Source organism: Rissa tridactyla, chromosome 3, assembly GCF_028500815.1.
Source record: "Rissa tridactyla isolate bRisTri1 chromosome 3, bRisTri1.patW.cur.20221130, whole genome shotgun sequence".
Lineage (NCBI taxonomy): Eukaryota > Metazoa > Chordata > Aves > Charadriiformes > Laridae > Rissa > Rissa tridactyla.
In genome coordinates, this window is record NC_071468.1 from 78,885,467 (window position 1) to 78,901,513 (window position 16,047).

Genomic DNA, 16,047 nt, shown 5'->3' on the forward strand with positions numbered 1-16,047 from the left:
ACAGATAAAAAGTATGTACCATAGATCAACAGCCACCTTTAAGGCTAGAGCAGCACAAAGGTGTGTTTATGCAGTAAATATGAGGTAGCATTTTGCTGTAAACAGAATAATAATTTTATTGTTACCTATGTAAACAAAGTGGACTTGATGCTTTTGTGTTTTTATTCTTCCCCCTCCACCCCCCGTCCCCCATCCCTCCCCTCCTAGAAAAGCTAAGCACCAGTAACTCCAACTGGAAGCCAGCAGGAGCTGCGGTTGCCCAGCATCTCTGAAAACTCAGACCCTGTGAATGTAAAGACGCAAATGCTCACATAAGCAACCAGTACAGAATACCACTTTATCATTTCACAGGAACTTAAAATACAAAATGCTGAGATCTGATTATCAGAAATGTAGGTCTATGTCAACTCAGAGGTAGTTACTAATATCAGTACATAATACTTATATAGAGATAAAAAGGTCTAAGACTATTTGGTTTGTTCTGAGTAAGCAGGTCTGCAGACTATTCTGTAAAGAAAACACAACATCACATGGTATATTCCCTGAGCAAAGTTCTTTATCCTGAGTATGTTATGTAATAGTGATAACATTCTAATATATAAAAATAAAACCTTACGCTTTCAACAATAAGATAGGGTTTGGTATGTGCTCTTAGCAGTTCAGTCTGACTTTGGTGCGGACGGTGATTTCAAACGGCACCAATTAAAATCTGCACGTTGAAAATATTTCCTTATCTCAGCTCTGAACTTCTTACATATAAACAGGGAATGACCAGTTTTGAAATCCACAATTGCCTATTTCTATAAGGAACTTTGGTTTAAATTTTCAAAGTGACCTAAGTTTTGCATCTTTGCTGTTTAACCTGGTTTTTACACCGGCTAGAAGGTTAAGCAATGCCACTTTGATTTGTCTACATAATTTAAATAAGTTTACTATCCTTACGTAAGGCAAGGAAGTTCTTCTCTATAGATATATCACATTCAATATCGTCAAAGGTAAGCTTTGCATTAGTACACTGAGAACTTCAGTATAAACCATCGAGAGTCTCGCAAACACTGGCAAGGAATTCACACAAAATAACGTTCTTGAAATCGTGCCCTTCGCTGAGGCGTTTGATTACTACCTGTTCACTGAAGCAGCAGCAGCAACAGTAGAAGTCTCATCTGGCAGGACAAGTGGGACGGGGAAGGCCACTAACGAGCCAGCTGCATACCTGTTGTAACTAGTGGCTGCAAAAGAGTTACCACGGGTAGGACTTTGGCTCGCTGGAGCCTTTCACGCGGGCTGTTTCTTTAGTTTGATTATCCAAGCTTAAACCTACCTGACTCTTTCAAGCTTTAACAGCCTGTGTTTATTGCCAATGTTAAGGATTATACAGGTTTCTCTAATTAACTTACATCCGCAATGGGATTTGTCAAAGTACGTTATCTTACGTATGACTTGGTAATTAAGAAGTTACAAATGGAAAGCGACTTGAAGTTTTGATAGGCTCCAACTCTATTAACCCCGAGCAAGGGCTGCAGCCCAGGGAGTCTCACTCTGAGGCCACCAATCTTTCCCCTCTTTAACGCAGAAGTGTGTGGTCCCAGCACGCTCTGGACCAAGGCTGGTCAGCAACGGTCTCCAAATCACAAGAAGCAGATGACGCCCAGGGCTTCTGGCAAATTCACAGGTCCCTTCACTGAGGCCTGTCTGCAGCAGACACCTGTCCTTCTTGACCGCACACATGCTGTATCGTCAGCACGGGAGGCCGGCCGAGCAACCCGAAGTACCCATCTACCTTCATTCTTAAGAAACTATTTATCCCAGGATCTTATTAGCTTCGCATTTTGTTTTCTTTAAAACCAAAACAGACAACAACAAAAACCCTAGGGAATTCTCTCCATGGCATTTCAACAGAAAACAAGAGGGAAGTCCCTTCAAACAGAGGGGCACTACTCGGGGCCAAGAGAAGTTGCTGCTGCTGCTGCTACTACTGCCACCAAGGTCCCCTAAATGGTCACAGAATACAAAAGGTTCAACAGGATGATATCCTGATACCACTCAAAAGTCTGTTCGTAACAACTTATACATTCTCCCCTACACAACAGTCATCTAAATTACAGTTACAACCATATTAATTTAACGAAACATTTTGAGAAACCAGCACAGAAATTACACATTCATTGTCTTTTCCCGAGCTTTAAACTCCTCACCAATAAAGGATGGTGGCAATGCGAGACACGTTGAGTCATGACACTGCCCTGCATGGGCATGGGGAGGGAACGGGTTTTGATACTTCGTGGGGATGAGAAAGAAAATAACTCAAATTGATGGCATTGGGGGATGTCTTAGTATTTTTAGTACCATATGGCAGCTTTAAAATATGAAAGTATCCTTTGGTTCATAAGAGAAGTAACAGTCTTCACCTCAGTTCTGTGTGTGGTTTTTCAGGTTTGGTTTAGGGGTTTTTTTGAGTGAGATTTCTTGGGTTTCCTTGTTTGTTCTTTTGAAAAAGTTTGGAAATATGTTCTAGGAATGAGTTCAGGAACATTTGTGGATACTGTGCCTATTGCTTCACAGTAATGTCTTGTGGGAGCTGAAGAGTGGTCTGATGGAAAAAACAATATATTTATAGATATGTACACATACACACACGCGCGTGCACACTCATACACACACATACAGAAGGTAAAACGTAATGCACCCTGCTCAAATGTATTTTGCTTGGAGTGATTTGTCTATCAAAGAAAAAAAAAAAATTCACAGTTCCTCAACAGTAGTTAAAATTCCAGGTCAGCTACTGATAATGAAATTATTTCCCCTGTACTTGCATGAGGTAGACATCCCAAGAGGATAAAGAAAATGGAAAGTTATGACAAATGCTTTAAGTTTTTTTCCTTTTCTGAACAGAAGGCCCCTTTCTGCTCGGTTCTTCGGGCGACGCAGACAACTTACTTGACGAAGCTTCCTGTGGTGACCTGCCCGAGCGCTCTGAGATCTCCGACCTGCCTTCCTGAGAGTACGATGGAGACGAGTAGCCGTGCGTTCCTCCCCCTTCTCTTGGGAAAGCAGAAGTGGAAGGCTGCGGTTCAGCTTCGTGTCTTCCCTGAGAACTAGCGGGCTGCTGCGAGACAGTTTTATGGGGGCAGTTAGCCACCATGTGCATGATGCTCTGACAGTAATGGCACTTCTTTGGCTGTGGAGGTAGACTACATTCTTTAGCGTGGTGGTCGAGGCCACCGCAGTTGTAGCATCTGAAAACAAAGAGAGACAGTTAGTTATAAAATGCAGCATCAAATGGTAAGATTTTCTACGGCGGGTAAGCTCAGCGTGAGCGTGCATAAGGTCTGCTGGTGAGAGAGCAGCGGCTTCTGTACCGATGCCCCACGGCCACAAGCTGAGGTACATCTGAGTTCTGCTTTTGAAATCACTGGGAAGGTGCCCCTTTGTCCCACCGGCGCCAAAAAACACCTTGTGCTCGGGACTGGGAACCTTTTACCGGAGATCCCAGCCTGTGCCGGTCCCACTAGAGGGCACCCGATATTCAAGCATCCCACTGCCGCCAACATCTCTGTTCACCCAGGTATTTATAGCATTAAAAGCCTGCCAGTACCAGTATTTAACAGCAGGAACATGGCAAAGCGGGGTGAGGAGAGCAGAGGAGAGTCACCAGCGCCGGCATCCTCACCCTGAGGTGGCTTTGCTCTACGTGTGCCCGTCGTCGGGTCGGGGCCATAAGGAAATGCACAGAGAGGAGATACTCAGCCTCAGATGTAACCACATCCTAACGGACATGCTGCTTTCAGCCAGGGAAATCTGGCTGTTAACATTTGCAAATTCACTCCAAGAAACAATCCCTCAGCACCTCTCTCTTCTTCACTGTTAGCAAGATACTAACCGTATCTTTATTTTATCAGACAAATGAAAAAACGGCATTAAGTTGCCCACAGCATGCTGTCATGTCCCACAGACTGACCTATAATTTAGAGAAGTTAAATGATGAACAGAACTTCATTATCCTTTCAGAAAACATTGTAATTAAATTGTCATATCTTCCCTAAAAACGAAAAAGAAACAAGAAACCAAAGCCATTATACCGAACTCTGCACTTCTGTAACAACTGCAATAACATATTTTAGGCGAACTCGTTCCATTTTTATGTCATCACTGCACTGAAGTTTATGTGATTTTTCAGTGGAATTTGAAGACTATGCTTACAGTCGTCTGTCTGCATATACTACAGAATAACCCATGAAGAGACACAGAATATAGAGCTTCCCTTGAATCAAGAAGAAACCAACATGTACAAGCCTCATTGTCATTTAGTATTGATTTCCCTAGCAAGGAGATACTAAATACGTTGATAAAATACAAGCATCCTGATCTAAGACCAAAACATCAAGCTTTTTTCCCTATAATATATATTTTAAAAGTTTGACGTTATTCAACAATATCCATCTGACTACTTCTTCCCAAATCATTGCAGATATTTTCAGATATAACACTAGTCTTCTTAACTGGCATCCAGCTATGCTCCCCCAACAAGCTTTCTAAACACCTTCTGGATAAACCAGTAAGGAAGTAAAACTTACAATTAGAAAAACAAAAGAACAGCAACAACAAAAACCCTTAAGTGTTTTACTTTCTCCCCCTCCAATAAATATACCTAAGAATTCACAAATATTATATTTACTATAATTTAAGTTATATTAAAGAATGATGTTTATTATTATTATTATCTTCTTCATCAGTTTCCAGCAGCGTACTTGTTCCTGGGTTAAGTATAGCATAATACAGTATAACATGGGAGCGTGCAGACATTCTGGAAATCAAGCGTTTTATCTTAATTCAGAATACAGGATTTTATAGCTGTGAATACATCTGCGCTTGCTCCCTTCTCTTAATATCACGCGTATTTAGAGCGGTTTAAAAACGAAAAAAAAGTCTGAAAATAGGTTAAAGGGCCTCAGTAGCAGGGTAGGCGGTAGCCATGGACAAATCAATTTAATCAGTCACTATGGTATGCACTGTGTTATCCAATTCAGTGAACCATTTCACCCCACCGATTGACCAAGAACCTGCTGTCAGGGCCCCTGCTTCCACTCAAGAAGCCTCCGTCACCTTTTGCATATATATTTATCAATACGTCCTATTTGCAAAATATTATAATTCCCTGTGCGATCAAATCACCGCTAAAACGTCACCATAAAAGAAAACTCTATCAGAAGCAGTTGTGGTTAAACTAGGATTGGGCTTTTCAGGAATGCTTTTTGTTACCAACCAACTCAAGCATCTGGCTAAAGTGTCACATTAGAATATATACGTGCCAGCCGGGGTGTGCCTGGACTTAAACAGGAGGGTGGGATTTATTCAGTTCTTTTAAGTATTTATTCATTCCTTGTCAATCACTCTTATACCAGGAGAACAGATCACACCCCGCTCTGAAATGCCTTCCCTCTCGAGGGATTTACACCAAAATGGGAATGGTCAGCCACCTCAGAGCTCACAAATGATACCACACGGCATCATCTATGCGAATTAAGGTATGGGATTAACCCCTTCGTCCGAAACGCTTCAACGCTTTGCTCCTCCCTGCTCTAAATGCTTACATTACAACATAATGAAACCTGAAAGCACAGCCTATGTGCACACGAGCTTATACATCCGCATCTCTGTGTACATAAATATCTCTAGAGCAACGTACAAAATGGCTCCTGCTAAGAAAATTAGCAAGTTCTCATTTGAGAATGTTCTCAGAAACTCCAGATTAGAACAACCAAGTACTATAATGCCAAGTACTTCTTCACTTCAGATGCACCATGGAAATACTGTATGTTAGCTTAAACACAACATAAAAGTTTATAAGTAAATTACACCATGAGATGAACAAACCACAAAAAGCCCTTAAAAGTGCAATTATAGGAGAAATAACCCTTACAAAAAAGAGACAGCCAGAAGGATTTGTTAAAATAGGACTGTCTTTCTCACAGTAGGCTCACATGATTTACTAGGTAGCTTCAGGCTCAAAAAATAATACAACAGAGTAAATAAAGAGATGGCAATTATCTTAAAAGGGAATCCTTTCCTCACTACAGCACTGTCAGGAAGGTGAATCAGGGTGATTTTTTGATATAAAACGATGAACATTTTAATAAAGGGACACCTTGAGGAACTTGTCTAGCATTGCATTTCAATATTCTCAAGAAAACAGTAACACTAATACCTATTAACAAAGAAAGAAGAGAGCAAGGTTAAAAAACATTTTTAAATTCTCCTTCACTATGGATTTGCAATTGCACAGAACTATACATATTAAAGGAAACATGAACAGGCAAAAAGCACACCGATTCCAATGTAAACTGTGTTGTGTTAATTGTAATAAACCGATGACTGAAATTCATCGGAGGTACTCAATTTCACAACCACATGCAAAATAAAGTATTCTTTCAGCTTTTTCCCTTGTTCCAGCAGTCAGCTCCTCCTTGGGAAGCACACCCTAGCCCTATTCTTTTTAAACTGACAATACCCCTGCCTTGCAAATACCTTCCCCACAATAACAGCTCAGCTGAGCTAAGCAGCAAGGAGGGCAAGCACAACTGCCTGCTTCTTCATGCTGCTTTATAATATGATTTAGATGATAATCCAATATATATGACAAGTAGAGAATCATTTGTGTGGCTCCACACTATTATCTATGGAGAGAAAAAGCTTTAAAATTACCCTGATGGCTGACTTTTTCTTGGGGGGTGGGGAGGGGTTAACATCCAACAGGGACAGCAAAGGGAAGAAAGGGGGTATAGTCGGAGGAAGACTACAATAATTCTCCAGGATATTCCCTACACCAACTCCTCTTTTGTTTTTCCTTTTCGAATGCTATAAGACAACAAAAAACTGCATCTCGGCTAACAACGCTCCATCTAGCAATGTAAATGCCTTGAAACATAGCGTGGTATTCTAACAGCGTGTGCAAATGGGATGGTTTTACAATATACTGAATGCCAACTAAGCAGTTAAAGCATAAAGGAAATGTTTAAAATTGTACCTAAATGTGGTGGGTTTTTTAGTAATTACTTTCACAACATCCCTAAAGCAAGGCCAGCTCTTGCAGACAGAACACACAACAGATCGCTCAAACTACCCTATTTTGCCATAAAGGAGGTTAAACCAGCCATGATCTAACAGAAACGTGGATCTTAGAGGATAGATGTTTTACTCTTCAAGGGCTTCAGCGACTTGTCTTGAAAATCAGGCCATGGGGCAGTGCAAGGGGACGCTTCTGTCTGGTGGATGCGAACACCCAGAAAATCCCGGGGAGCCCCGTGCTTGCTCGGGCACCCCTTGGGAAAACGAGAAGCACCTCCGACACCTCGTCAGTACTGAAAGAGGCTTCTGGACCATCGAAGATCTGCTAATTTCCATTTTTCTTTGAGATAAATGCAGGTATATTTTAATGGACTACTTACAAATATTCCACTAGCCAAATCCTGGATATGAAACCTGTCACAGCAGCCCTCCAAAGACTGACAGGATCACAGGTGATTGCTGCTGAACAGGAACCTCTGGTACGTTACTATATTATAAAAGGACTAATCATTTTTACTAAATACAGGTATAACACGAAAACCCTTCCTGCTGAGAAGCCTACACTTAAAAGCAAAAAAATGGTTTGAGTATTTTTTGAAATGAGGCATTACCCTTACACCTTAAAAGAGAGAGCACATACGGACCTCATCCTTTTAGAGCAAGACACGCTGAAACTAAATATGAGGCTGCAGTCGCTGTAACTTTAAAAAAGTTAGCCACTATCCCCGGAAAATAAAAAAGTTTGGTTGGCTGCCAGAGAAACAAGCTGGAGGAGAGCGGGAACAGGAGGAGCAGGAGCAGCGGGTGGCACGGGAGGAGTGGGAGATGGTGGGGACCCCCGCACGCCCCGAGCAGTGCCCAGGGACCCCCCGTGCACCCCGAGCGGCGCCAGCCCCACGCTGGGCATCAGCTCCTCTGGCATTTCACTCCTTCCTCCGCCGCTTTTACCCGAGGATTCCCTTGCAGTGATTGTTTCGGGAGATTTCTCCCACCCCGCCCTCCCTGAAGCTTTTAAGCAGCATTAAATCCCGGGAGACATAGAGCCAGCCTGTGGTGTGATTTTTTTTTGGTTGCTGTTGGTTTTTTTTTGTTTTGTTTTTTTAAATAATCACGGGGCGCAGGAGGGAGTCTCATCACGGTGCGTGGCTGACTGCACCCAGAGGGGAATTAACCCCCAGAAATGTATTCCCCAGCTTTTTGTTTTGAAAGGGTGAAAATCCACCAGTGAATCAAGTAAGACGTACACGAGATGCACCGAACCCACACGCTTTGCCCGTGCCCTCCGAGAGGGAAATTGCTGGAATGTTTCCTCTCGCAGGCGTATTGCTGGGGTTTTATGCCATTTTGCTTATTAACCTTTAATTCTTAAGCAGTAGTTGAATGCAGGGGAGAATGCAGGTAATTCTGAAAATAGTCTCATAAGGTGTTAGTATTCAAAATACTGAATACTGAAATAATACCCAAAAAAAACCCCCAAACTTAAGGTCGAGTGAAATTATCTTGTTGAATAAACTGCAGAGTAGAGCATTTAGCATCTTCATCAGAGTATTTATGGTGGGTCCCGCAAGCAGGGTCACGCTAAGGCAGAAAACTTCACTAGCACCCTCATTTATCAGACCATGTAAAAAAAAAAAACAAAACAGTTTAATTTTAAAACTGGAACTATTTTTAGCCAAGTATGTTGGAAAACGGTGTGTTATCAATTCAGAAAGCGGCACGCCAGGGCCACATTTAGATCTGTGCCGATCCTGTGAGTATTTGCTACCCTGAACCCCTCGTTCACACAAAAAACACTGTGCAGAGGCAGCACGCTGGGAAAGTTAATTGCAGGCTGTTGTTCTTCAGTAAAATTCACTTTGAAAATTTCCTGTGCTTTACTAGCTTTCTGAGATTAACAGAAATATCATCTTCGAAAAAGAGATAACCTCCTAAAGAAATAAAGATGAAATAAAATAAAAAATGCTCATCTAGCTATTTCCCCTCCAAATCCTGCAACACAAGATAACGTACCAGGGATCAGAGACTTTCCATTTCATGAGAAAAACAAGGTCCCTCAATTTTTTTTAAGCTCGCCTTCTTTCATCTTACAGATAGCCCCAGCACGCCGGCACAAACCCCCTGTCTGCAAGGCTTCCAATACCACAGGGTCGAATACTGATTATGTTTACTCTTGTTAAAAATAAACACATAAAAATGCTCTGTTGTAAACTCATCAGATCGACTAGTTTTCTGTGGTTAGTTCTAAATCAATCTATTTTCCCTGGTGTATCGCAGAAGTAATATCAATAGGTTACGGTCTTTTGTTGCTTGGGTTTCCCCTCCCCCTCACCCCCCAACAAAGAAGCTGACAAACAACGTGGGGCATTTGCCTGATAAATCAGGCCTGTCGGGATACAATTTAGCTTCAGTTCGTGAGGAAATGAATTTGTTTAAAATCTGCTAATACGACTTTACTGGAAGGGTGGATTTTTTTTTTGAGAAACACGAACAACAATGAAACAGAAAGGTGGTTCAAAACGCTAAAAATGCAGTCTTTTCCTCCACAAAAATGGAAAGGACTACACGGACAGCCGCTCTTAAAAAAAATAACCTCCACGATGTCGTTTCCATTCTTTCTTCCCTTCCATGAAACCTTATCGCTGCCTTCCACTCAGCCCTCTCTACAGGCATGGAGGAAAATTATTTTTCACATGATCACATAAAAACCCTTCTGAAATGCACCCTCACGGAGGAATGCTTTGGATGTACTTTCATTTGTTACAACAAAAGGGTTTTCTTTATATTGGGAGTTGAGAACTCCTGAAATAACAATTTACAAAGCAGGGTCTTTTTTCTAAATAACATGAAAGATGGGTTTGCTCCAATAGTATCAATATAGCGTGGAAAGAATGTGTATATTTTAATGGCTTTAACCCATCCAGATAAAGCAGATACAAGATCAGTGACGGTTTAAGTAAGTTATGTTTTAAACAGTCGTATATCACACATTTCAAACATGAAATGTTACACCATGATTTCAAATAACTCCACTACTGGTAATCTTTTTTGCATTATGAAACCACACACACAAATATTCTCGACCACAATCTTCCCTTGTAACCCTAAATTTCTGTGGTGGTAATAATAATAATAGTAGTAGTAGTAATAATAATAATAATCATGGTATTTTAAATTAAAAGAGTTCTGTATGCAGTACTTTTAAAAACAGTAAGTATTTTCCATAGTTCATATTGGTGAAAAGGCCATAAATATTTGCTCTGGGTATCGCTGCGGTGTGTACGTACCCACAATTTGCAGCCTATTGCTAAATGTAGCTGGGGTGTAGCGCTGGGCAGGCATCGGGGGGGGCAGAACTAAGCAGCCCTTGGCTGAAGGGTTTTCAGGGGTGGCTGAAACCACTCCTGGGTGCCCCCCGTTTCCAGAAGCATAGCTCAGTAACGCCAGGAGTCTTCACGGAGGTGGCCTGAGCCTCCTGGCCATATGGATAAGGATGCACGCTGCATATAAACCAGCTCAACTCTTTCTGGGTCAGTGAGGTGCCGTTCATGAGCTAAGAGGCATGCCTGGTCTTATCTGCATCTCAGCAGAGCCCGTTCCAGGGTTTCTGCATCCACTGATCAGCTAATCCACAGATGAGATAAAAGGGTAGTAGGTAACTGGGAATTAGTTGTTTAAAATTGCCATTTCCCTTTTGTTCCTTATTTTATCACTAACACCAAGTAACACCAACTCCTCACAACAGCAGGAAACAGCAAATGGCATCCTGGCAGTAGGTTGGAGCACTGAAGCAAGTAGTGGTAGAGGAAGAGGAAGAGAAGGAGGAAGGCGGATGCACTGGAAGTTCATAACCTATTCTTCCCCAAATACCAGTTTAGAGTCATATGACTTTAGGTATCCCTTATAAATAGGTATCATGCAGAAAGGGTCAGAAATATCTGTTGACAGGCATACAGGCTAACTTAGAGCCTAGCCTTGAAATGGATTCTCCTACGACATTCACTGAACTAGATGACTTGCATGAACGCAGGCTTCACAGGTGCTAAGGATCGCAGGATTTGACCAGCAACTCACAGCTTTATTTCATTCTTCAGAAATAAAGAGACAGTTACTGTCTGCCACACTTGCTATGAGGAAGCCACCCCAGCTATCTCTAAGGGGTTCCTTCCAGAGCTCATGGAATTGATAAGAGTAAGTTGTGTCACATGAAATACATGCGGGGCTTCCTTTCCCAACCGTGTAATAAAAGGACAACAAACATGGTGGTTAGTTTTCCTTGAAATAGCACCTATAAGTTCACATGTTCAATACCTGCAAGAACAATTAAGCCATTCAGATGCTCTATAGCCACATTTTACTGCTATGGGACATCTGTATCGCTCTGATGCACTGACTGAGAAAGAAAGCAGTCAGTTCCTAATTCCCTTTTCCAAACTTGCATCTTATGGTGTCTAAAACGGACTAGCTCCATATATTGACATTATTACTAAATGGCTGTGTAGAGCATTTTTTATAACACATTTTTAAGAGGCTTTCAACATCCCAAAGAAAAAAATTAATTTTTAAACATTTAACATCAAAATGCAGAAGCAACAGTAAAGCGTGCAAAGAGGATTTCAGATGCAACAGGATTAAGCTTCATATGTTAAAGCTTTTAATTCCCACCTGAGGCAGGTATTTCTGCTGTCCCATGCTGCCTGATCCCTGAGAATTAAAAGTGAAATAATGCCATTTTCTACTATTCCACCCTATCTCACCACCAGGATTTATCTTCGTTGTTAATTCTCACTATAATTGTGTACATAAAAATAAACGCCACGTATATGCACATAAAACAACGCTGTTAATTCAAAATTTGGTGTTTCCTTGTTCTTAGTTTGGCCTTAGGATGGCAAATCTCATGCACAGGTTTAACATTTCTTTCTGCGAATTCTGTTAATTCTGTGTACAGTTCAAAATAATGAAACATAACGGAAAACATTTCACTATATGTGGTAAACTACATCACTTTATCCCTCTTGGTTGTGATTACGTAGATTATGTGATATCACTCCAGTGAAATGAAAACAATGAGGTTAATAAAACTTTTTTAAAAAATATTGCATCTTCCCAGAAACAGAGCATCCTAATGGTCTTAATTCTGCTCTCGGTTACATGGATGTAAATCCAGAGCAATTTTCATGACTTCACCGAGCTTATTCTCCGTTAAGTTTAATAGCATAACTGTAATTTCCCACTGTGTATGCACACTGAGAAGTCACATTGCAGGAGCCAAGGCTGGTTGCAGAGGTCAGGCTGAGACAAGCTGCGAGGCAATGCAGGCTGAAGCCCCTCAGTTCCACCTGTAAATCCGCGTTTGCTGGTTGATGTAACGCTTGAAAGCATAATGCAGCATAAATCACAAAGTTGAAAAAAGAAAACCAAAGAATTACGGCCAAGGTAGAGGAGCAATGTGTTTGATTCTTCTGTCCACTTACGCTCAGCCTTTCAGGTTAAGAAAGAACGAATGAACGATCACAAAAGTAAGGCTGTTTATAGGCCAAGGATCAGTTTTCCTGGCATGACTGATGAACTCTGCATGAGGAGATTTAGATAAAACAGGAACCCTAGACTTACATAAAATGTTTGAAAGCAAAGAACCATTCAGATAAGAGCACCCCAATCACGATCAATGCAAGGGGACAGCAGATTACAAGTGGACACGGAGTGCACTGCCCAAAGAAAACGCAATGGATACGCTCACCGAGCACAGCACAACCAGCTATCTCTAGTTTTGATCAGAAATTCATACCCAAGCCACAACTTCAGCTATGGAAACCCTGAATTTACACTTTTGAAAGCAGTCATAACCCAGAAGACTGATTAAAGCCAGCATCATGTTTGTGCCTTAACAATTCATCTACACTCTAAACCAAACAACTTTCCAGCTACCCAGTAGCACTCACTGTGCACGGCAGGAAAACTGTACTGGAAGCGTATGGAGGCAGAAAGGGCAACACAGTTTTAATGCAAGCCCTGAAGCTGCTTGTGATGACTTGCATCCAAACATGTCTTTCACACCGAGCGAGGTATGTGGTGAACCCTCAGGGACCTTTTGCGTAGGTTAAAGTGTGCTCACTGGATTGGGCCATACAGGGGAAGGGGAGGGCTCGGGAGCCAACTCGATAATTTTTTGGGGCTTAGGTATAAGGTAGAACACGGAGTTGCTGGCTGTTCAGTAGAAACCCCAAGTGATGGAAGACACATAAAGCAAGTAAATTCAGGTTTTGAGGCAGCACCCAAACATTTAATCTAGGAACCCAACGCCTTCTGTGTGGCTGAAAATAGTAATACGTGAACAGTTTTAGCCATAGAAGAAAAGGGACAAGACCTTTAAAAATCTGGTACCTACCACACTATTCCTGGACACTTCAAGGAACAAACTAATTGTTTACTAAACCTGCCTCACTCTTGAAAACCTGGGAGGCCACAAAGCCTTGCTCCTAAACCAAGATCCCTTTGGCCCTCCTCCTTACAAACCTTCTAATTCTAAATACCCCAAATACCTGGAAATACCCAACTTCAAGTAACCACAGAGTGGATGGAGACTGTGTCCCCCACCCAGGACTCTGGACCTCAAGCACAGCCCACAAATTTCCCTCACGAATTCTCATCCTTCTCAGGCTCAGAAGCCGGTGATGGAGAGCATGGCATCACTTTCTTTCTCTGTCACAGGCAGCCTGTGTGACCCTGCCGTGTATAATCAAACGTTTACAGGTATTTAAACGCCTAAGTCCCACTGACCTCAGAGGCAGGCAAGATCCTCATAGCTTTGAGGATCTGAGTCTGTACCCCACAGAATTATATCTGATAAAGCCAGGGAAAAAATGCTATGGTACAACCGTACGGTGATCAGGCCACAAATTAATTGGCATTCACTGAACTACAGCAGGAATCGAGCACATCCTGGACAATGCATAAAATACCTGATTTTGAAATTGTCGTCTTTGTTATGGCTATTTCACTGCTAACTACTACGATGAAAAGTCACAGACAAGTTGTGAAAAGTCATTTCATTTATATCTACAACCCAAACATTACATAAAAAATGCAGGCTTATCAAGAGCTTAATTAGACTTCACACAAACGCAGAAAAACCCTCCACGTGTCTTTTTCATTCTCTGTTGTCAGGAAGCACAAAAATGAGAATCAGATGGGGAAAACACACACTTTCTACGCGGGGCAAAAGCCCGAACCAGAATGTCTGCAACAGACTACTGTGCTCAGCTTTCATCCCAGTTTCCTGCAAAGCTTTGCACAGCGAGTGCCACCGCTGCTTGCTGTCTTGGCAGCATCAGTGACAGCTCCTGGGGTGCCCTTCTGTTTTCACACTCCGTGCTGTGAAACGAGCCAGCAACAGTATGCTGTGCCAGGCAGGACGCGGGGAACTGCCAGGGATCCTGCTCCAGCGCTGCAGCCCAGCCAGAGCGGTAAGCAGCGACCAGGACTCCAGCTCGACTACTTTGCATTGCATTCATAGCTTTTCTTTGGTAACGTGAAAATAAACGGAAGATAATCATGCAGTAAACAGCCCTCTTTTCAAGAAGAATACTTCCAAAGATATATGATCTGCTTTCAAAAACTCCTGAGGATGATCCACACAGTAACTAAAACTGCTAGCCAACTCTAAACAGCAGAAGTTTTCAGTTAATTCATCTACTTTTTTTCAGTTTGTAATGTTTGTTTAGCTTGGTTCACATCACACCTCCAGCTTTGAGGCAAAAATCATAAACCATTGCATTGGCACAACTGTGGGTGTGATAAACACTGGCAGGAGGTGAGAGGGAGTAGATTAAGCAGTGAGGTTCCCATCGTCCTCAAAAGCTCTTGCCAGAGGAATTGCAATGAGGAACTGCTCCCTGCGTCTGGGACTTACCCCTGGTCCCAGCGCACACACAGCCTTTACACAAATCTATACCGGATTTCTACCTGGGTTCATGAATATGTCGATCATAATATTTCATTTATCTGCACCAGTGGGAGTGTGTATGTGGAGGATGGATGAAAGACTTGGTCACTGGAAGTCCAGGCACAAGATGCAGATGTTGAACTTAGTTTTGTAAACTGAGTGGCTGTGGCTGAATTCCTTTTCAGTTAAAGACAATGAGCTGGAAAATAACTTAATTGACAAAAACTGCAGCTGAGTGGGCTACAAAGTGTGCTTTGAGTTAAACACACAATAAATACAACACAGAGAGATGCATATTTTCCCTCCTCTAAGTAAATATATTTTTGCACCATTCTTTCACATGTTCTCCATAAAATCAACCAATTCGGGTTAACTAATCCTTCTTTTGTGAGCTCTCCCTCTACTCACGCATAGCAGAGCTGGGGCACTTCCCACCTGATGCTCATGCAAGCGCTACTTGCAGTTGGACAATTTCCCTTATGGCTCCTTCACAGGCTCTGCCTTGCTGCGTTATTCCTTCTTCATTTTCCTTCCACTGCAATGCCTGGCGCGGAATCACTGCACCTGCCAGGACTCCGCAAGAATAGCTCTCCGACTCTTTTCTTTCTAAAGCTATTGTAAAGGGCTCGAGTCAAAAGCGGCTGCTCATGGACGGGGAGCAGTCTGGCAGCTAAAATGGGAGAAGAGAATGGCGATGGTTTGTGAGATGACTTCTCAGCTCCATTTACTTTGCCTGTAGTTACCTCACATGCAGCGGGCAGGAAGCCCTTGAGAGGAGCCTGGCAATTTTGACATGCCTGTCAAATGGCATCTTACAATAATTGTGTCTATGATTACAGGACTGCTGCATACGGTCAGAAACTAAAGGGTAATGTTTAAGGATATTCCTGTCTTTGTTAAGAGATATAAAAGGGCAGCACAGAGGGGCCATAAGGGTGGGTCAGAGAGTTGGACAACGGAGGAGGGAGAGGGATAATCAAGCACAGGGCCATCCACGCCAGCCCCTCTATTAATGGCACGTAGCTGAGGCCGACACT

General features: G+C 42.3%; 1 protein-coding gene across 2 annotated transcripts in view; it reads right to left on the minus strand.

Moving 5' to 3' along the window:
• Positions 1-2,866: 2,866 nt before the first annotated feature.
• LIN28B (lin-28 homolog B) overlaps positions 2,867-16,047 on the minus strand; it is an 85,793-nt gene continuing 72,612 nt past the window's right edge. For both annotated transcript variants that reach the window (XM_054196433.1, XM_054196432.1), the window contains exon 4: positions 2,867-3,236. In XM_054196433.1, the coding sequence (XP_054052408.1) occupies positions 2,867-3,236 (370 nt within the window). The remainder of the gene's footprint in view (positions 3,237-16,047) is intronic.